The sequence below is a fragment of the Schistocerca serialis genome, chromosome 5 (genome assembly GCF_023864345.2).
Source record: "Schistocerca serialis cubense isolate TAMUIC-IGC-003099 chromosome 5, iqSchSeri2.2, whole genome shotgun sequence".
NCBI classification, from domain to species: Eukaryota; Metazoa; Arthropoda; class Insecta; order Orthoptera; family Acrididae; genus Schistocerca; species Schistocerca serialis.
Window position 1 is genome coordinate 384,958,987 of NC_064642.1, and position 22,835 is coordinate 384,981,821.

A 22,835-nucleotide genomic window follows, 5' to 3' on the forward strand; every position below is an offset into this window, starting at 1 on the left:
CTAACCCAGAGAACTTAAATCATAACTCGTCTTGAAAACTAAGTGCACTGATGATTAGAAATTCCATGAAAATAAAATAAAATTTGATACAGACTTGTGAAATGCCTCATTTTTAAATGAAAATTCATTAAATACATCAATAATACTATTCAGTCTCCAGAAATAAAATAGTATTTTATTTTATTTCATATTTGATATTTTGCATTTTTGCACCACATTTTAGTTTATTGTGAATACCGTTATTTTCATCCAGTTAATAACTAAAAATATCAACAGTTATGATTCGCATTCATTAATTAACATTTCCATTTGTTAATAAATATGGAATTTCAATGATAGTAAAACAAACAAATGTTGCTAGCCAGATTCAAAGCACAAACTTTACAGCTACCAGACTTTCGCATTAACTATTCAGCTACCTAGGACTGAGATTCAATGATTTCTTTTGTACTTCACAGCACTCAGAAACCCAGTCCATAAGGTCCCTTTGTTAGATAAAAACAAATCTGCTGTACTTTCTAGCTAGTTCACACTTGTTATGGTTCCTTGTGTGTCATAATGTTGTTGTTGTGGTCTTCAGTCCGGAGACTGGTTTGATGCAGCTCTCCATGCTACTCTATCCTGTGCAAGCTTCTTCATCTCCCAGTACCTACTGTAGCCTACATCCTTCTGAATCTGCTTAGTGTATTCATCTCTTGGTCTCCCTCTACGATTTTTACCCTCCACGCTGCCCTCCAGTACTAAATTGGTGATCCCTTGATGCCTCAGGAGATCTCCTACCAACCGATCCCTTCTTCTGGTCTAATTGCGCCACAAACTTCTCTTCTCCCCAATCCTATTCAATACTTCCTCATTAGTTATGTGATCTACCCATCTGACCTTCAGCATTCTCCTGTAGCACCACATTTCAAAAACTTCTATTCTCTTCTTGTCTAAACTATTTACCGTCCATGTTTCACTTCCATACATGGCTACACTCCATACAAATACTTTCAGAAACGACTTCGTGACACTTAAATCTATACTCGATGCTAACAAATTTCTCTTCTTCAGAAACGCTTTCCTTCCCATTGCCAGTCTACATTTTATATCCTCTCTACTTCGACCATCCTCAGTTATTTTGCACACCAAATAGCAAAACTCCTTTACTACTTTAAGTGTCTCATTTCCTACTGTAATTCCCTCAGCATCACCCGACTTAATTCGACTACATTCTATTATCCTCGTTTTGCTTTTGTTGATATTCATCTTATACCCTCCTTTCAAGACACTGTCCATTCCGTTCAACTGCTCTTCCAAATCCTTTGCCATCTCTGACAGAATTACAATGTCATCGGCGAACCTTAAAGTTTTTATTTCTTCTCCATGGATTTTAATGCCTACTCCGAACATTTCTTTTGTTTCCTTTATTGCTTGCTCAATATACAGATTGAATAGCATCGGGGAGAGGCTACAACCCTGTCTCACTCCCTTCCCAACCGCTGCTTCCCTTTCATGTCCCTCAACTCTTATAACTGCCATCTGATTTCTGTACAAATTGTAAATAGCCTTTCCCTCCCTGTATTTTACCCCTGCCACCCTCAGAATTTGAAAGAGAGTATTCCAGTCAACATTGTCAAAAGCTTTCTCTAAGTCTACAAATGCTAGAAATGTAGGTTTGCCTTTCCTTAAGCTTTCTTCTAAGATAAGTCATAGGGTCAGTATTGCCTTACGTGTTCCAGCACTTCTACAGAATCCAAACTGATCTTCCCCGAGGTCGGCTTCTACCAGTTTTTCCATTCCTCTGTAAAGAATTCGTGTTAGTATTTTGCAGCTGTGACTTATTAAACTGATAGTTCGGTAATTTTCACATCTGTCAACACCTGCTTTCTTTGGGATTGGAATTATTATATTCTTCTTGAAGTCTGAGGGAATTTTGCCTGTTTCATACATTTTGCTCACCAGATGGTAGAGCTTTGTCAGGACTGGCTCTCCCAAGGCTGTCAGTAGTTCTAATGGAATGTTGTCTACTCCCGGGGCCTTGTTTCGACTCAGGTCTTTCAGTGCTCTGTCAAACTCTTCACACAGTACCGTATCTCCCATTTCATCTTCATCTACCTCCTCTTCCATTTCCATAATATTGTCCTCAAGAACATCGCCCCTGTATAGACCCTCTATATACTCCTTCCACCTTTCTGCTTTCCCTTCTTTGCATAGAACTGGGTTTCCATCTGAGCTCTTGATATTCATGCGAGTGGTTCTCTTTTCTCCAAAGGTCTCTTTAATTTTCCTGCAGGCAATATCTATCTTACCCCTCATGAGATAAGACTCTACATCCTTACATTTGTGCTGTAGCCATCCCTGCTTAGCCATTTTACACTTCCTGTCGATCTCATTTTTGAGACGTTTGTATTCCTTTTTGCCTGCTTCACTTACTGCATTTTTATATTTTCTCCTTTCATCAATTAAATTCAGTATTTCTTCTGTTACCCAAGGATTTCTACTAGCCCTTGTCTTTTTACCTACTTGATCCTCTGCTGCCTTCACTATTTCATTCCTCAAAGCTACCCATTCTTCTTCTACTGTGTTTCTTTCCCCCATTCCTGTCAATTGTTCCCTTATGCTCTCCCTGAAACTCTGTACAACCTCTGGTTCTTTCAGTTTATCCAGGTCCCATCTCCTTAAATTCCCACCTTTTTGCAGTTTCTTGAGTTTTAATCTACAGTTCGTAACCAATAGATTGTGGTCAGAGTCCTCATCTGCCCCTGGAAATGTCTTACAATTTAAAATCTGGTTCCCAAATCTCTGTCTTACCATTATATAATCCATCTGAAACCTTTTAGTATCTCCAGGGTTCTTCCATGTATACAACCTTCTTTTATGATTCTTGAACTAAGTGTTAGCTATGATTAAGTTATGTTCTGTGCAAAATTCTACCAGGCGGCTTCCTCTTTCATTTCTTAGCCCCAATCCATATTCACCTACTACGTTTCCTTCTCTTCCTTTTCCTACTGTCGAATTCCAGTCACCCATGACTATTAAATTTTCATCTCCCTTCACTACCTGAATAATTTCTTTTGTCTCATCATACATTTCATCATCTGCAGAGCTAGTTGGGATATAAACTTGTAATACTGTAGTAGGCGTGGGCTTCGTGTCTATCTTGGCCACAATAATGCGTTCACTATGCTGTTTGTAGTAGCTTACCCACACTCCTATTTTTTATTCATTATTAAACCTACTCCTGCATTACCCCTATTTGATTTTGTATTTATAACCCTGTATTCACCTGACCAAAAGTCTTGTTCCTCCTGCCACCGAACTTCACTAATTCCCACTATATCTAACTTTAACCTATCCATTTCCCTTTTTAAATTTTCTAACCTACCTGCCCGATTAAGGGATCTGACATTCCACCCGTAGAACGCCAGTTTTCTTTCTCCTGATAACGACATCCTCTTGAGTAGTCCCCGCCCGGAGATCCGAATGGGGGACTATTTCACCTCCGGAATATTTTACCCAAGAGGACGCCATCATCATTTAATCATACAGTAAAGCTGCATGTCCTCGGGAAAAATTACGGCTGTAGTTTCCCCTTGCTTTCAGCCGTTCACAGTACCACAACAGCAAGGCCGATTTGGTTAGTGTTACAGGGCCAGATCAGTCAATCATCCAGGCTGTTGCCCCTGCAACTACTGAAAAGGCTGCTGCCCCTCTTCAGGAACCACACGTTTGTCTGGACTCTCAACAGATACCCCTCTGTTGTGATTGCACCTACGGTATGGCTATCTGTATCATTGAGGCACGCAAGCCTCCCCACCAACGGTAAGGTCCATGGTTCATAGCTGACAAGTTGAAATGAATCACAATAGCAATTAGTAGTTCTTGGGTTTTGACTGTTCAAGACTCCCAATCCTTTTAACAATCTTCATCAAGTTATTTGGGTCTTCATTCCTTGTACAGCACTCTCACTTCCAAGATATGCAACAGAATAAATACTAATTGTATATGAGAGAACAGATCAGATTACATGTCATGTTCCCTGTACTCAAGCCTCATTTTGTTTGTACATATGCTTGGCATATGTTTGAGGCTTATGTTCCAGAATGTGCCTTCAGTGATATTAAGATGACTAGACTTCCTGAGTCATGATATCAGCACAATTCTGTGAGAATTTGTTATGAGACATGTCTCTTGATGATGTCCATTGAACAAAAATGGTTGTGACATAATAAATGTACCTTAAGACAGCTGTGGTGATTCTTATTAATATTAAACCAAAGTAAAGATTACATTGCCAACAATAATAACAAATTTATGATGTCAGCAGTTGAAGCACTCACAAAAGAAGCTGTTAAAGTGTTGTCTCTGAAGACTGGAAGAAAGCTGTCCATAAAATGCACTGCATCATGGTAAGAGCATGGCAGAATGAAGCTGTTTTAGAAAATTCAGAGGAGGACATGATTATTTCATTAAATAACAACAGTGACAGTGACACTTTAAGCATTGTGATAGTGATAAGACTCGTGTCAGTGGAGTTTTCTAAAACAGATATTAAAACATACTGCAGCTCTCCCAGTACACTGTACACTTAGAGGTTTGTGAGTTTGAGCAAGATGAATGAAATGTAAGATTATGCACATGTTCATGCAGGACATGGAAACTGTGCTCTGTGCCTCCACATGCTCCTGTGAAAGTGACATTCTTTAAATAATTCTGAAGAGACTATGGGTCTTACACAGGGATATGACCATTATGGCAAGGGGATGGGAATAAATGTAGCATAACGATGGACCAGAATATTTCATATATTAGCTGGATTGATGGGATATCATTTTGGGAGAAGGAAAGATTGTAAGAAGGATGGGCATGATGATAGGGAGTTGAAGCTCCAGTGAAGAATACAGTGAAGCTTTCTGAGCCTGTTGTGACACTGGATAACATGAGGTAGAGGCGACGTGCTCCATTGCTGCTTGTTTGTGTAGTGGTTAGAAGATTAGGGGCATGTGTGTGCATAGTATAGGACATCTGTTTACAGACTAGGTCTGAAGGGTAGTGAGGGCTTTAGTAAGCCACTCAGCATATGGGAAATGAATGCTTTTTAACTGCAGATGTGCTGTTAATGCGTGGCCCAACTGTACAGCAGACAATTTTTAGTGTGGAAGGTATGGCAGCTACCAAAATGGAAGTACTTCAATGGTTGGTAGACTGATATGTGCAGAGGTTTTCATGTAGCCACCAGATGTGGCTGTCAATGATTGTTGAGATGGCACACTGTTTTAAGGATGAACATATGGAATAGGTATGATAGAAGGTGTTGATGCTGTCAAGGAATGAGGATAACTTCTTGGTTCTGGGTCCAAATCATAAAAATACCATCAGCGAACCTAAGCCAGACAATGAGTTTAGGATATTGGGGGCTAGAAAGGTTTCTCTGGGTTTTTTGGAGTGTGAGAGTGCCATGTGGATCCCCTCGGCCGTGCCACAGAATCACTATATATCTTCCCCTTAAGGGAGACATAGCTATGGTTAAGGATGAAAAATCTCATGTAGTCTTACAAAGGAAACTTTCCATTACACCTCACTCAGATATATTGGTAAGATGGCCCAGTCGATAGCCTGTCAAAAACTGAACACAGTTGTTGTTGTGGTCTTCAGTCCAGAGACTGATTTGATGCAGCTCTCAATGCTACTCTATCCTGTGCAAGCTTCTTCATCTCCCAGTACCTACTGCAACCTACATCCTTCTGAATCTGCTTAGTGTATTCATCTCTTGGTCTCCCTCTATGTGTTTTACCCTCCTCACTGCCCTCCAATACTAAATCAGTGATCCTTTGATGACTCAGAACATGTCCTACCAACTAATCCCTTATTCCTCGTCTCCCCTATTCTATTCAGTACCTCCTCAGTAGTTATGTGATCTACCCATCCAATCTTCAGCATTCTTCTGTAGCACCACATTTCGAAAGCTTCTATTCTCTTCTTGTCTAAACTGTTTATCGTCCATGTTTCACTTCCATACATGGCTGCAATCCATACAAATACTTTCAGAAAAGACTTCCTGGCACTTAAATCTATACCCAATGCTAACAAATTTCTCTTCTTCAGAAATGCTTTCCTTGCCATTGCCAGTCTACATTTTAAATCCTCTCTACTTTGACCATCATTAGTTATTTTGCTCCCTAAATAGCAAAACTCATCTACTACTATAAGTGTCTCATTTCCTAATCTAATTCCCTCAGCATCACCTGATTTAATTTGGAGGGGGGACTTAAAACAGATCAAGCATGAAAACAGGAAGAAGGTGCACTGAACTGTGGAAAAAAACCAAAACAGAAACAATGAAAGGTCAAAGAACAACAAGTGCAATAAAGAGCAACCTGAAACAGCAAGGGCATTGTTGTTAGGTGGTCATCATGTTGGACTACCAAGCGAGCAAGCCGTTTATAGAATATGAGTAATGTGGTAAGAACACATTACCATCACAAGTAAATGGGATGAATAGTGGAGAGTAGGCAAGATACTACACAGGATGTCGCACAGGAATAAAATCAATGAATAAACAGGTGTGAACTATGTTACAACAAAAGAATTAAAGAGTCAAGACTTCCAAAATGAACCGCAACTTCAAAAATGTTAAAAACATATTTTTGACAGAGCACAGAGAAACTGTGATGTTCTGTAACCATTGCATTCATTTGTTGTAGCTTATGTAACAGACTATTATGTTTTCATCATTTCCTTGGGAGTGATCACATTCAAATTCATACAAACACCTATATCAGACAAGGAGGCATATCTCGCACACTTACCAGCCGTACAAATTAGTTGCGTTCATAAGAGATTCCTATCATATGACACACGTACTATCACTAATGCCACATATGACACACCTAATGTATTTTCTGGTGGAGGATTTGGTTTACTTGCTGCCTTGTCACCAAACATTTGTGGTTCCCATTCGAAAGCCACTTCCTTTTGGCTACTAATAGAGTAGTTGTGCAGAATCAACTATCATTACACCTTGCTGTTGCAAAAGGACATTACACCACAACACAGGTGCAAATTTGAATAAAGTGAACAGTTGGGAGTAAGCATGAGGGATATTTGAACACGGCTTGCCTGTGTGACACTACAACACCAAGACCACTTAACCACGATCCATTTTTCTCTTCGTCTGCTCTACATTGCACATCATCTTGTTCCTTAACTGTTCACTGTTTCTATTTTGCTTTCTTTCCAAAGTCCAGTACACCTTCTTCCTGTTTTCATGCATTATCTGTGTTCAGTTTTTTATGGGCTGTCCAATGGGCCCTCTTACCACTAAATCTGAGGGGGGTGCGATTGGGAGTTTCCCATGTTAGTGTGTTTGAATGGTGGTGTGTTTTTGGATGTATAGCCAAGTTGTTGACTGAAATAAAAGGCTGGACAGAGTCCATGCCATATCTACGGCCATTCACTGACTCCTACTGCTGCCACTATCAACCGATAGGCTTAAGTTGTCTGCCAAAACCAGCTTACGTGCCAGCAATCCAGTACAGTCTGGCAAATGCACCACACATATGAAAATTTTCTGGACAATGACCAAAAGATGTGAGCTTGTTGTTGATGGTATCTCCTGCAACCACCACAATGAGGTGCCAGCCTCACCACTAGCAGAGTGAACCTCAATGATCCAGGCACTGCAATCAAGTCATGTGTTCCACATGGACACCCATTGACCTGCCTATTTAATATGTTCCTCAATGACTGGGAGACAGCATTTCTTTACACTCCAGGCTTTTTGTTGCCAGTACCTAGCAGCGCACCCATTGGAGCACAAGCATTTGCGTCATGCTCACGCTGGCCATACTCACTGGCTCATCAGTTGGAACTAAGGCTAGCTCACCACAGTGTCCATTCAGTAGCAGTTACAATGCTGACTCAGACACCAGCTAGGACTCACATATTCAGTGGACAGTTACTTGCCAAGTGTTAACTATTCTTGTAACGCAAAGTGTTAACTCTTCCTGTAACTCAAGAAAACTGTGAAGTGTCAGTATATTACTATCAACAAACCTTTGTTCTTTTTCTACCTGGGAGCCAGTATTTTTCTATGAGCACCATCCCACTGGCCATAACAGTCAAGACAAAAAGTAAACATAACAACACAGCTTGCAGTACCTGAATAAGATGACTGGGTCAGTCATCAAAGTACAACAACTGGGCAGTACACTTCAGTTAAAGATGTATTTGGTTAGAAGGAATTAGGTGGTGAGTTTAGAGCTAGCACGATACTGGAAGCAATAGCATTCAATGGCACCCTCGTACTGTAAACTGTTACTGGGGCACTTAGAGGAAGCTTTTCACAACTCATACCACTTAGGTTCTCTTTCCCTCCCCCAATGCAAACTTCTATGAATTATGTAGATGGGAACTGTCCTTACAACACATAATTTGATTCTGCAATCCATCTAGTCTCAAACTATATTAGCCTCTATTCCACATCCACCTCCAACCCAGTACTCACATCTCCAACTTCACCTCATTAATCTACATTCACACTTTCCTCTCTGAAGTTTCCCTCTTCCCTTGTTCTACCTCCACCCTTTTCTTAATCCACTGTGCCATCTGTTTCCATGACACCATAACTTTCCCTGCTTGTGCCAGAGTCAGCTCACCATTGCCAGATTACTATCCTGTTCCTTTGCCACCTCTCATTCCCAACTATCAGTCTTCCTTCCCTCTTTCACCCCTTCCCGTGTTGTTTCTCCAATCACCTTCTGCATCTGCCATGACAATTCACACCAGTTAGGACGCAGCACTTGGGCAATGTATTTGGCCAAAACAATGTAGTCATTGAGGGAGAGAGAGAGAGAGAGAGAGAGAGAGAGAGAGAGAGAGAGAGGGGGGGGGGGGGGGGAGGGAGGGAAAGAGAGAAAGAGAGAGATATGAATCATCGTGCTTGCCATTTGGCACAACCCAGGAGCGTATGTGGCTTGTCGAATGCCCTGGCCATTGAACACTACCTCCCAAGTGAAACAGGATAATTACAGAGGTCTAAATCTGATGGCCAGATGGAAATTTGAACCATATTACTCATGAACAAAAGTACTATAAACTTACTCTGGTGCCACACCATTCAATAATAATAAAACGCTGTACGGAAGAAACTGGGAGCACTTGAAAACAGAAGCTAAACAGAGCAGTTGAGAATTAAATGGTCAAATGAAATGTTTTCGCAGGTAAAATGTAAGTATGACATGCAAGATGACAGTTGATCACGGAAGTAACAGGTTTTTGGCACATGTAATAAAGCCTCATTTCATTCAAAGTAAACATTTCCAATGTGACAATACCTCCACCACCTGCCTGAACAGTAGACCGTCTCTGTCTGTCTGTCACTCACTCCCAGTCTCTCTCTCTCTCTCTCTCTCTCTGTGTGTGTGTGGGGGGGGGGGGGGGGGAGGAGGAGGGGGGGGGGGGGATCGCACACACATGTGCAAGAGAGTGCTTGTGATTGCACACGTGCACTTGCTCGCATTCCTGCTTATGCTTGAAGATTTAGTGCTGTTTCTAAAACATTCAGAACCAAATGTGAATAAAACCTAAAAAGAGAGAAGACACAAACTGAAATATAGTCTCATTCACTCTCTCCGATTCTAATCATCTACACTTTTATTCTGTCACTCAAACTGTGAAAAGGCCATGACTTGGTTATAATTCTACAGCCTTTCCGAAATACAAATAGAATAACAATGTGTGCTCAGTCGACGGCTTTCAAAAAAATGTTGATGAGCCAACAACAAAGACAATAAAAACTGCTCCTTAGTATTTTAATCAGCAAGTCAGACACTTCGCAGAACCGAAAAAATATGTATTATAATTGTCTTGCTGCCAGCTAAGACAGAGGGCAGATCTGCAGATAAACCAGCCTCTGCCACTTGTTTGAACATAAAACACAATAAGTTTAACTGTGGCATACTGTGAACTGGACTCCGCAAGACCTGCATATTGGAGGATCCTTTCACTGAATCAAGAAGCATAATTGTACTGTGCCCTATTTGGTGACAAGTGAGGCCTACACTCATTTATGTGACCACAAGGGTATGGCACAGCCAAGTTACTGATCTTGTCAGTCACAGTTTATTGCCCATAATTTCCAGTAGTCATCTTCCACCTGATCACCTCTTAACACCTCAACAGGAAAATGATAACCTATAGCAGGACAACACACTAAACCACAAGATCACCAGAGAAGAGATGCCCCAGCTTACACCCATCAGTGAGCACTATCATAAAGTTACTGAGATCATTTAAAGTTTCATAGAATTTAGAGTTAAAAATTTTCAGCAAATATTGCCACAAAATATCACATCTGTATTCAGTGTTGAGTATAATCCTTTCTAGTTTATTTCTAGTTAATTTAAATTCCTCTGAACTGGAGCACAGTGGCCAGAAAAAATACGTAAAAACATTCAGGAGGGGGTTCAAACATTTTAGTAGCTTTGTCTAATGAATTTGGTTCTCAAACAGAAACTGCCTTCCACAACAGATATGAACAAAATAATTTCTCCTTTGTGCTAAAAACCTTCTTTGAGTTCTCTGACTTTGATTCTTGTATTCTTTACTTTCTACTTCATGTACCTGATGTAAGATAAAAAATCCCTCAGTGACAACTTTTAATACACACGAGAAGACACTCTTCCGTTGGCTGATGACTTTTGTATGTTTACAATTAGTATTTACTGCTACCTTTATGTGTTACTGAGTCTTCTCCAAGGTTCGGTGCAGCAGTGTGAGTCTACTGCAATGCACCTAGTAAAACAGGGCAACAGGTGCCAAGACGCATGTACCAGTCACTGCTGGCTAGCCAGATTGAATTGATAAAAATAGCCAATTCCGTGTAGTTATGCCATAATATAATTGTTGCATTGAAATTAATGCTAGGGCCTTAATCTTTTAGTAATGTAAAAGTTCTTGAGCTGGTAAGAGCTCAAGATGAGCTGGAGTTTTATATTAATTGTAATTGCTGTTGTGGCCAATAAATGCAATGTTCGTGCTGAAATTGCTGGAAGTTGTTGATAAATGAATAGTTTGTGAGAACTGGCGAGAAGAAGTGGCATGTTTCCAGATTCATATCAGTACGAAGATTCAGATCCTTGAATAAGACGAGGCATATAGTGTCATTAGCTACACCTTAAAAAATGAAAAATGTATTCAGAGTTTGATGAAATGAATCTGGAGCCTCGCATTGTTCTTCAACATAAGACTCACTTTCCACCACAACATTCTCCCTCTCTGCGTCATTTCCAGTATTATCTCCAAATTCTTTTCCAAATGTTAAAAACTATGCATGGCAATCCAGGCAATGAAACATTAATAAAAAAATTAATGCACTGTTGTTAAATCAAGAGACAATTAATGGTGTTGGCATGAATAACAACATATTTACCTGTGCCAATCTTGACATGAAATGAATCAATTCTTGATGTTTTAGGAACACCGTGGGAAATCCAATCTGGTCGAACAAGTTTACCAAGCAAAACCCCGTGGACACTCCTCTGAAGTGCTGTTAACACTGCTGGCATCTGTAAAATTCAAACTAACATCAGCTAACGGGAATCAATCCTAGCATTGTCATTTATTAACAATAAAATAGACTACTGTCAATACTAATCAAGACATATTTGTTATAACTTCAAGTTGAACAAATATATTTCAAGGAAGACACAATACATGAAATCACAGATCAAGTAAACAGAATAAGACGTGTGTACACTTTTAACAGTCAAATCATAACTGAGTCCGAGTCTAGCCACTGGCTGGCTGGCCGCTTAGGTGGCGCTGCTGCTGCATGGCTGGCAGACAGCGCCGCACGTAGAGGACGCGCGTAACTGCGCGGCGGCACTCTGAAAGATCAGCGAGTCACAACACTTTTCCCCCTTTTGAAGTTTTTGCACAAGTCTTGATGGAGGTGGCCTGAGATTGCTAACATCCATAGGTGTTGTTTGGCTGGCCGTAAAGTCTCGAGGAGGAGGCTTCCCGTACGGACGGAAGTGTCCCCGATGATAATGGGTCGACATGACAGGAGACGTGGGGGTCGAATCTGCTGAGGCCCCGTGCACCAATCTGCCCGTTGCGCAAGTTCGGTTGTTGTAATACGAGAAATGGGCGATGTGTCCATGTCCGTATGAGAAGGAGGCGAGTAGAGTTACTCCGACAGATGATGGTCATCTGGTTCCTGCATGGGCACGTCTCCTGGTGGCGTCAGTTCTTGTGCTGCCACCAATATGATGGTGAGAGGACTGCGTTGTGAGTAATGAAAGATTCCAGTATCCCGAGCGTGTAGCAGCATCCGGAACAGGCGTTGCCGGCACATGAGGCCGAAGCTGGTCCAAATGACGCACTGCAACACCCATGTCCATCTGGATTTCACACAGGCGTTGGCCACGGTGTCGTAAGAAGCAGCCAGGACTCCATTTTGGCCGGCTGCCATATCCCCGTACCTATACAAGGTAGTCGGCGGTGAACCGGCCAAGCGAAGGCACTCGTGGCCATGAGGTGGAAGGCCGCAGAAGATAAAGTAGCGTGCGGGGCTGTCGGCCACGTAAGAGCTCAGCCGGGCTGTGGTCGCCCATGGGGGTAAAATGGTAAGAAGCCAGAAATTGGAGAAGGGCATCATCAGCAGCAGAAGAAGTCAAGAGTTTCCTCATCTGAGCCTTAAATGTGCGGACCAGTCGTTCAGCCTCACCGTTTGACTGTGGATGGAGCGTAGGGATTGTGACATGCATGATGCCGTGATGGGCACAAAAATCTGCAAAATCAGAAGAGGCAAATTGCAGACCATTATCAGTAACAAGAGAAGAGGGAAGGCCTTCCACAGAGAAAATGCGAGCGAGAGCATTGGTGGTTGCCGCAGTGGTAGGCAACATGCAACGGACAATGAAAGGAAAGTTAGAGTAGGCGTCAATAACAAGAAGCCAATAAGTACCTAAAAAAGGTCCCGAGAAGTCAGCATGAATACGCTCCCAGGGCTTCTCAGGCGAAGGCCACGGTGACAAAGATGACTTCGGAGCGGTGGCCTGTGACGCACAAGGGCTGCAGGCAGCGACCATGTGTGCAATTTCAGAGTCGATGCTGGGTCAGTACACATGACAGTGTGCCAGAGATTTTGTGCGAGAGACACCCCAGTGCCCTTGGTGAAGGAGGCGCAAGACCGAAGCACGCAAAGACGCAGGTACCACAACACGCAGCGAAGCATTTTCGGTGGAAAGGAGGATAACACCATCCCTAGCCATGAGGCGGTAACGCAAAGTGTAGTAGTTCCACAACGGATCAGAAGTCTTAGTGGACAGACGATCTGGGCAACCCTTCTGAATACAACGTAAAACCCGGGAGAGGGTAGGGTCAGAACCCATAGCACCCGTCAGCCGGTCCCCAGTGATGGGGAACGCGTCCACAACCCGCTGCTCGGCAACATCCAGGTGGAAACACAAAAGTTCATCCCTATCGAATGCCAGATCAGGACCCATGGGAAGGTGAGACAGTGCATCAGCATTCGCATGTTGAGCCGTCAGCCGGAAATGAATCTCATAATTGAAACGAGACAAGTAAAGTGCCCAACGCTGGAGGCGGTGTGCAGCCTTGTCGGGAAGTGACGTTGATGGATGAAACAAGGAAACAAGTGGTTTGTGATCCATAATGAGATGCAATTTGGATCCATAGAGAAAAACACCAAACTTATGAAGAGCATAATTAATGGCCAAAGCTTCTTTTTCAATTTGAGAATGCTTTTGTTGGGCATCCGCGAGCGTTTTGGAGGCATAAGAAATGGGTTGTTCAGAACCGTCAGAAAAACGGTGCGCAAGGACTGCACTGAACCCATATTGAGAGGCGTCCGTGGCAAGAACAAGATGTTGGCCAGGTCGATAAGTAGCCAGGCACGGGGCCTGTTTCAGCATAGTTTTCAATTTCTGGGAAGCCGCATCGCATGACGCAGACCAGTGAAAAGGCATGTTTTTATGCAACAGGTGATGCAACGGCTGAGCCATCGAAGCAGCAGACGGTAAAAACTTGTGATAGTGTGCTATTTTCCCCAAGAAGACCTGCAGTTCCTTAACAGATGTAGGGCGAGGAAGGGCATTGATCACAGCGACAGTTTGCTGAAGCGAACGAATACCATCCCGAGAGAGTTGAAACCCCAAGTATGTGATAGATGCCTGAAAAATTTTGATTTCTGAAGATAACACTTAAGACCGGCAGTCTGTAAGACATGGAAAAGTGTGTGGAGATTTTGAAGATGTTCGTCAGTGGTGGAGCCAGTGACAACAATGTCGTCCATGTAATTGATACACCCAGGGACAGTGAGCAATAATTGTTCCAAGAATTGCTGAAAGACAGCAGGGGCGCTGGCAACCCAGAATGGCAATCGTTGGTATTGATAGAGGCCAAAAGGCGTGTTAAGGACCAGAAACTGCCGGGAAGCAGTGTCGAGAGGAAGTTGATGATAAGCTTCTGACAGGTCAAGTTTAGAAAAATACTGGCCTCCAGCAAGTTTAGTGAACAATTCTTCAGGTTGAGGCATAGGGTAAGTGTCGATAAGGCATTGAGCATTTACAGTGGCTTTGAAATCGCCACAGAAACGAATATCACCATTTGGCTTAGCAACGACAACGGCAGGAGAGGACCACTCACTGGAAGTGACAGGAAGCAAGACCCCTGAAGCAGTGAGACGATCCAGCTCCTGTTTCACCTGATCACGAAGGGCCACAGGAATGGGCCGAGTCCAAAAAAACTTAGGCCGAGCAGTGGGTTTGAGCGTGATACGAGCTTTAAAGTCATTTGCACGGCCTAACCCAGGAGAAAAAAGGGACGAAAATGTCGTTGACATGGAATCCAATTGAGCATAAGGAATAGCATCAGAGACGAAATGTGAAAGGCATCGAAACCAAAAAGATTCTCCGCATTACTATGGTCGACCACAAATATGGGAACAGTGCGAACGACAGATTTGTAAGATACCTCAGCATCAAATTGTCCCAAGAGAGAAATCTTCGGTTTATTTTAAGTCCGTAATTTCCTAGTGACAGGTGACAGGACTGGAGAACCCAACTGAAGATACGTCTGAGAATTGATGATAGTGGCAGCAGAACCAGTATCCACCTGCATGCGAACATCTCGACCAAGTATTTGGACAATCAGGAATAACTTCCCTGAAAGGGATGAAGTACAATTGAGAGACAACACAGAATCAGAGTCAGCGTCATGTTTATGAACATCATGTATGCGGTCGAATTTGCAAACGGATGACACATGACCCTTTTTTTTGCATTTGTGACACACGGCCCAACGTTGTGGACAATCTTCTCGTGGATGTTTCGTAAAACACCGCTAACATGAAGGAAGTTGCCGTGGGTCTTGCTGCAGTTTCTTAGAGGTTTGTTTACGGTTAGGCCGAGGCTGCGGTTGGGAACGTACTGCGGCCACGTCGGCCGGCGGGGACATGCCACACACTTCATCAACATCGCACAGAGCTTGTATTTCCCCGACGTCACCCCATCCCTCTATTTGCGCTCCAGCAGCGCAAGTAATTTCAAAAGACTGAGCGATGGATTTGACAACTGAAGGGCACGTTGCCTAACTACTTTGTCGGGCGCCGATCGGATAATAGCATCCCGTACCATGGAATCGGCGTAGGATTCTTTGTGAACTTCAGTAAAAAATTGACACTTTCTACTGAGGCCGTTGAGTTCAGCAGCCCAAGCGCGATAGGATTGATTTGGTTGTTTTTGACAACAATAAAAGGCAACACGAGAGGCTACCACATGTGTTTGCTTTTGAAAATAGACAGACAGAAGTGAGCACATTTCAGCAAAGGACAAAGACGCAGGATCTTTCGAAGGAGCTAATTGCGACAACAACCGATACATTTGAGGTGAAATCCATGAAAGGAACAGAGACTTACATGTTTGTTCATCCGTGACATGAAATGCCAAGAAGTGCTGTTGAAGATGTTTTTCGTAATCAGACCAGTCTTCCGCCGTCTTGTCGTAAGGAGGAAAAGGAGGTAGAGATGATGACGAGAGATGCTCCACATTTGATGCCGCGATGAAATCACGAATCGCATTTGTGAGAAGCGTTTGCTGTTCTATGAGACCTTGCAATAGTTGCTCTAAAATAGCCATGGAAACATGTGGGTCAACGATGGAAAAGAAAAATCCCATCCTCGTCGCCAACTGTTACAACTTCAAGTTGAACAAATATATTTCAAGGAAGACACAATACATGAAAGTCACAGATCAAGTAAACAGAGTAAGACGTGTGTACACTTTTAACAGTCAAATCATAACTGAGTCCGAGTCTAGCCACTGGCTGGCTGGCCGCTTAGGTGGCGCTGCTGCTGCATGGCTGGCAGACAGCGCCGCACGTAGAGGACGCGCGTAACTGCGCAGCGGCACTTTGAAACATCGGCGAGTCACAACAATACTTCAGAGTCAAAAACTTTAGAATGCTTTGAAAATGGAATGGAAATGAAGTCCCATATTTCTTGACAGAGCGTAGGGGAACGACGTAGGAGACCCGCACTGCTGTACTAGGCAAGGTCCTAATGGAGCTGGTTTGCCGTTGCCTTCCTCTGACCGTAATGGGGATGGATGGTTGAATGAATGATGATGATGATGATGATGATGATGATGATGGTGAACATGACACAAGAACACCCACTCATCTCGGGGCCAGTGAAAATCCCAGACCCCGCCGGGAACTGAACCTGGGACCCCATGCTCGGGAAGTGAGAACACTACCGCAAGACCACGAGCTGCAGACTTAAATGCTTTAAGCTTCATAAATAGTTTTATAATACACTGATGGGCCAGAGTATCATGAACACTGCCCAACATGACATACAATGCCACTCAGTGACAGTGCAAGCACGTGAAGCGGTAAGGAAAGTATGTAAGCAGAGTAGAGATGGATGGGACTAATGCTAGCAACGACGTGGGCCACAAATTGTGAAATCTACTGAAGTAACCATCTCTGACAAAGGACTACCATATAAAGGAGCTATTCAGTGGCAGACAGGCACATTTAAAAATACATTAAAAAGTATACTAAGCTATTAGACATAGCCTTTTGTCAGATTTAGAAAAAAACATAGATTAATACCTGTACAACTCATAGATGCATGACCATTCTTGTCTCAGGGCACTGAGGCCTGACTGCAGTAAGTAGTGATTCAGCTTGAGGGGAGGAGGGGTGGGGGGGTGGGGGGGGGGGGGGAAGAGAGGCTAAACAAAATTATCACAGGATGAGGGGACTGGGGGGTTGGAGGGATAGCAGTGTGGGGATGGGGAAAGATGCTGCTGTGTTGCCTGAGGAAGTATTTAGGGATGTGGAGGAGACTGGATTATGGGCTGCTAGGTATAGTATCAAGAGGCTGTGCTGGGCAGGGAGAGGAGGGACAGAACAGAAACAGAGACTGGAAAAGGACTATGCAGCAGATGCACTGATGGGGTGGAGAGCATTTGTGAAGTTGTAGTCGCAGTAACAAAGAGAACAGCGGCAGGTGGAGGACAGGGACTAGTGGAATATGTCATGGGGGTTACAATAATGAAGAATATATTGTAGGGAGAGTTCTCTAGTGTGCAATTCAGAAAAGCTAGATTCTTCCAGCCATGACAATGAAGACCGTGATAATGAATACACATATATGTACATGCCACCAAATTCTGAACCTGATGGAACACAGCTGAGACAGTACTGAGAACTAGGCCTATATCCAGAAACTGCCAGTCTGAAATTTATAGGAATTGTATGACTTCTGCACAGACATCTGATACACCATAGGTCCCTGATAACTGCAGAATCTGTTAAATTTTTGGGAGTGACCATAAACAAAAATTTGTCATGGACTGATCATGTGGATTGCTTACTGAAGCAGTTAAATAGTTTTGTTCATGCATTGAGGGTTCTAAATAAAGTAACTGATTTAGCCATTAGGAAAATTGTGTATCATGCATATTTTATATCAGTTGTAACATATGGCATAATTTTTGGGGCAGTTGAAAAAGGGAGCCTCCTCAGAGTGTCAAGCTACAGAAAAAAAAATTATTAGAGCCATGACTGGAACAAACATTAGACAATCATGCAAACCTTTATGTGCAAGCCTTGACTTACTTACAATTCCTACCATGTTTATATATACTTCTCTTTGAGTTAAAAAAAAAATGCACATCTTTTTGAGGGGAATTCATTTACACATGCTCATGAATCAAGGCACAAACAAGATTACATGTTACCTTGTCGCAGACCAACATTATTTGAAAATACTCCATATTATATGACTTTGAAGCTTAGCAATAAAATGCATTCAAAGTTGGACTGCAAGCTAGAACCCACAGGTGCAAACATTGAAAAATATTTAAGAAGCAAATGCTACTACAGTGTGGATGACTTTATAAACAAGGAGTACAAGTAAGAGATATTGTTTTGTTTCCCTGTTTTTTCTACATTACATTCTATTTGTATGCTTATGTTCCCTTTTAATGCAGGTATATGTTCTCTTTATAATATGTGTTCATACTTATAAACCATGTATCGTGTGAACTATGTATATAAATATCTAGATGGTTATAATAGAGGGAAACATTTCAAGTAGGAAAAATATATCTAAAAACAAAGATGATGTGACTTACCAAATGAAAGTGCTGGCAGGTCGACAGACACACAAACAAACACAAACATACACACAAAATTCAAGCTTTCGCAACAAACTGTTGCCTCATCAGGAAAGAGGGAAGGAGAGGGAAAGACGAAAGGATGTGGGTTTTAAGGGAGAGGGTAAGGAGTCATTCCAATCCCGGGAGCGGAAAGACTTACCTTAGGGGGAAAAAAGGACGGGAATACACTCGCACACACACACATATCCATCCACACATATACAGACACAAGCAGACATATTTAAAGACAAAGAGTTTGGGCAGAGATGTCAGTCGAGGGAGAAGTGCAGAGGCAAAGAGGTTGCTGAATGACAGGTGAGGTATGAGTGGCGGCAACTTGAAATTAGCGGAGATTGAGGCCTGGTGGATAACGGGAAGAGCAAGTTCCCATCTCCGGAGTTCGGATAGGTTGGTGTTAGTGGGAAGTATCCAGATAACCCCAATGGTGTAACACTGTGGCAAGATGTGCTGGCCGTGCACCAAGGCATGTTTAGCCACAGGGTGATCCTCATTGCCAACAAACACTGTCTGCCTGTGTCCATTCATGCAAATGGACAGTTTGTTGCTGGTCATTCCCACATAGAATGCGTCACAGTGTAGGCAGGTCAGTTGGTAGATCACGTGGGTGCTTTCACACGTGGCTCTGCCTTTGATCGTGTACACCCTCCGGGTTACAGGACTGGAGTAGGTGGTTGTGGGAGGGTGCATGGGACAGGTTTTACACTGGGGGCGGTTACAAGGGTAGGAGCCAGAGGGTAGGGAAGGTGGTTTGGGGATTTCATAGGGATGAACTAAGAGGTTACGAAGGTTAGGTGGACGGCAGAAAGACACTCTTGGTGGAGTGGGGAGGATTTCGTGAAGGATGGATCTCATTTCAGGGCAGGATCAACACCTTCAACCCATTACGTGCAGTCTCCCATCCTTCATCAAAGACACCAACCACTTTCTCGAACGCCTGGAATCCTTACACAATCCGTTACCCACAGAAACCATCCTTGTAACCATTGATGCCACTTCCTTATACACAAATATCCCGCACGTCCAGGGCCTCGCTGCGATGGAGCACTTCCTTTCAAGCCAATCACCTGCCACCCTACCTAAAACCTCTTTCCTCATTACCTTAGCCAGCTTCATCCTGACCCACAACTTCTTCACTTTTGAAGGCCAGACATACCAACAATTAAAGGGAACAGCCATGGGTACCAGGATGGCCCCTTCATACGCCAACCTATTCATGGGTCGCTTAGAGGAAGCCTTCCTGGTTACCCAGGCCTGCCAACCCAAAGTTTGGTACAGATTTATTGATGACATCTTCATGATCTGGACTCGCAGTGAAGAACAACTCCAGAATTTCCTTTCCAACCTCAACTCCTTTGGCTCCATCAGATTCACCTGGTCCTACTCCAAATCCCATGCCACTTTCCTTTATGTTGACCTCCACCTGTCCAATGGCCAGCTTCACACGTCCGTCCACATCAAACCCACCAACAAGCAACAGTACCTCCATTACGACAGCTGCCACCCATTCCACATCAAACGGTCCCTTCCCTACAGCCTAGGTCTTCGTGGCAAACGAATCTGCTCCAGTCCGGAATCCCTGAAGCATTACACCAACAACCTGACAACAGCTTTCGCATCCCGCAACTACCCTCCCGACCTGGTACAGAAGCAAATAACCAGAGCCACTTCCTCATCCTCTCAAACCCAGAACCTCCCACAGAAGAACCACAAAAGTGCCCCACTTGTGACAGGATACTTTCCGGGACTGGATCAGATTCTGAATGTGGCTCTCCAGCAGGGATACGACTTCCTCAAATCCTGCCCTGAAATGAGATCCATCCTTCATGAAATCCTCCCCACTCCACCAAGAGTGTCTTTCCGCCGTCCACCTAACCTTCGTAACCTCTTAGTTCATCCCTATGAAATCCCCAAACCACCTTCCCTACCCTCTGGCTCCTACCCTTGTAACCGCCCCCAGTGTAAAACCTGTCCCATGCACCCTCCCACCACCACCTACTCCAGTCCTGTAACCCGGAGGGTGTACACGATCAAAGGCAGAGCCACATGTGAAAGCACCCACGTGTTCTACCAACTGACCTGCCTACACTGTGACGCATTCTATGTGGGAATGACCAGCAACAAACTGTCCATTCGCATGAATGGACACAGGCAGACAGTGTTTGTTGGCAATGAGGATCACCCTGTGGCTAAACATGCCTTGGTGCACGGCCAGCACATCTTGCCACAGTGTTACACCATTGGGGTTATCTGGATACTTCCCACTAACACCAACCTATCCGAACTCCGGAGATGGGAACTTGCGCTTCCCGTTATCCACCAGGCCTCAATCTCCGCTAATTTCAAGTTGCTGCCACTCATACCTCACCTGTCATTCAGCAACCTCTTTGCCTCTGCACTTCTCCCTCGACTGACATCTCTGCCCAAACTCTTTGTCTTTAAATATGTCTGCTTGTGTCTGTATATGTGTGGATGGATATGTGTGTGTGTGCGAGTGTATTCCCGTCCTTTTTTCCCCCTAAGGTAAGTCTTTCCGCTCCCGGGATTGGAATGACTCCTTACCCTCTCCCTTAAAACCCACATCCTTTCGTCTTTCCCTCTCCTTCCCTCTTTCCTGATGAGGCAACAGTTTGTTGTGAAAACTTGAATTTTGTGTGTATGTTTGTGTTTGTTTGTGTGTCTGTCGACCTGCCAGCACTTTCATTTGGTAAGTCACATCATCTTTGTTTTTAGATATAAATATCTAGATGTATACATATACACTACTTTTATGAAAGTATGTGCTCTTTGAAGTATGTCCACATTTAAAAACTAGAGAAACAAACATGAAAAATACTTAAAAAGAATGATTTTAAACAACTGTGGAAATTTTAAGAAAAAGGAAGAAATCTAACATGTAATTATCTTTTTATGTTGTAATGTGCTTCTGGGAGCATCCATATGCTTTATTTTAATGGGCCTTATTTTAAGGTATACTTAGGTAGGCATAGAATTATTCATTGATGAGTCACCAATGTTTCAATCAAACGATTGTATATAACATGTCATGTGACAATAAAGATTATGTTCTATTATATTCTATTCCACAAACCAGCCAAGGACTTGACAAATCCACACCGCTGTTGTGCAGTGATCCAAAAATGTGGACCAACATGCTGAAAAGTAGGTGGTCGTAATGTTTCGGCACATCAGTGTATACATGCTAAATACATTTTTTCCTGTGAAACATAATTATTTTACAAGCAGTGAATAAGCTCAACACTAGTCATGACAGCCACAGCAATAACAATACGTCTATTTTAATGGACATTTTAAATAAATCTCTTACAGGTTAGCACTAGCATATCAGGCTTACTGATAACTTTCTAATATTTCAGGACCATTTCAAATAGGTTAGTCAGGGGCATTCAACCCTCATATTATATTAATTCTGTGTTGGGATGTTACATATGGAGCTTCTTCTGAGCTCTTCCAGGGCAATAGCTATTACTGATCCCACAGTTCATAGTCTGTCATTCATCTGATGTTGTTTGAACTTTCCACTGCAGGGCGCAATACACAATGTTCTCTTACTGTTAGATTGTGGATAGAGAACCATGCTGTAGCAAACTGAAGCTGTGTTCTGTGTTAAAAGTTTGATTTATACAGAGAAATTTCTAGGATTTCATTACTATTCCTCTAGAAGATGGTGGGTTGCTTTGCTTTTTCACCACATACTGGTTGTGGTGCAGCCGCTAGGTGTAGCATTGGTGCCTGCGATCGACACCACAAACATGCTCCTTGGTATCAGAGCATTGGTGGCCAAATCAATGAGATGAAGTAGCATGTCAACAAAAGTTCTCCATGACACCTTCAGTGGCATGTCTTGAAATAGACAGATACACGGACACAAAGTCAGTTCTATGCCAGGCTATATTCTAGTCAATGCCTATTCCACAGCAAGCAGCAAGAAGAATCCTGTGTTTGTCTACAATAGAGATAGTGACAACCATTTAGACTCTCCAAGCTAATCTGCAAGTCTTTGAATATGTTCGTGAAATTTGTCTTTGAATGGTGCCACGATAAAGACTTTCCACTGAGCAGTGCTTTGAGCTGTATTATCAATGACAGTCTAATTCATCATAAGTGTCAAATGGTTCA

General features: G+C 43.0%; 1 protein-coding gene across 1 annotated transcript in view; it reads right to left on the bottom strand.

Moving 5' to 3' along the window:
• LOC126481961 (E3 ubiquitin-protein ligase MYCBP2-like) overlaps window positions 1-22,835 on the bottom strand; it is a 147,436-nt gene that overhangs the window by 64,483 nt on the left and 60,118 nt on the right. The window contains exon 5 of the mRNA XM_050105924.1: window positions 11,414-11,549. Coding sequence (XP_049961881.1) covers window positions 11,414-11,549 — 136 coding nt within the window. The remainder of the gene's footprint in view (window positions 1-11,413; window positions 11,550-22,835) is intronic.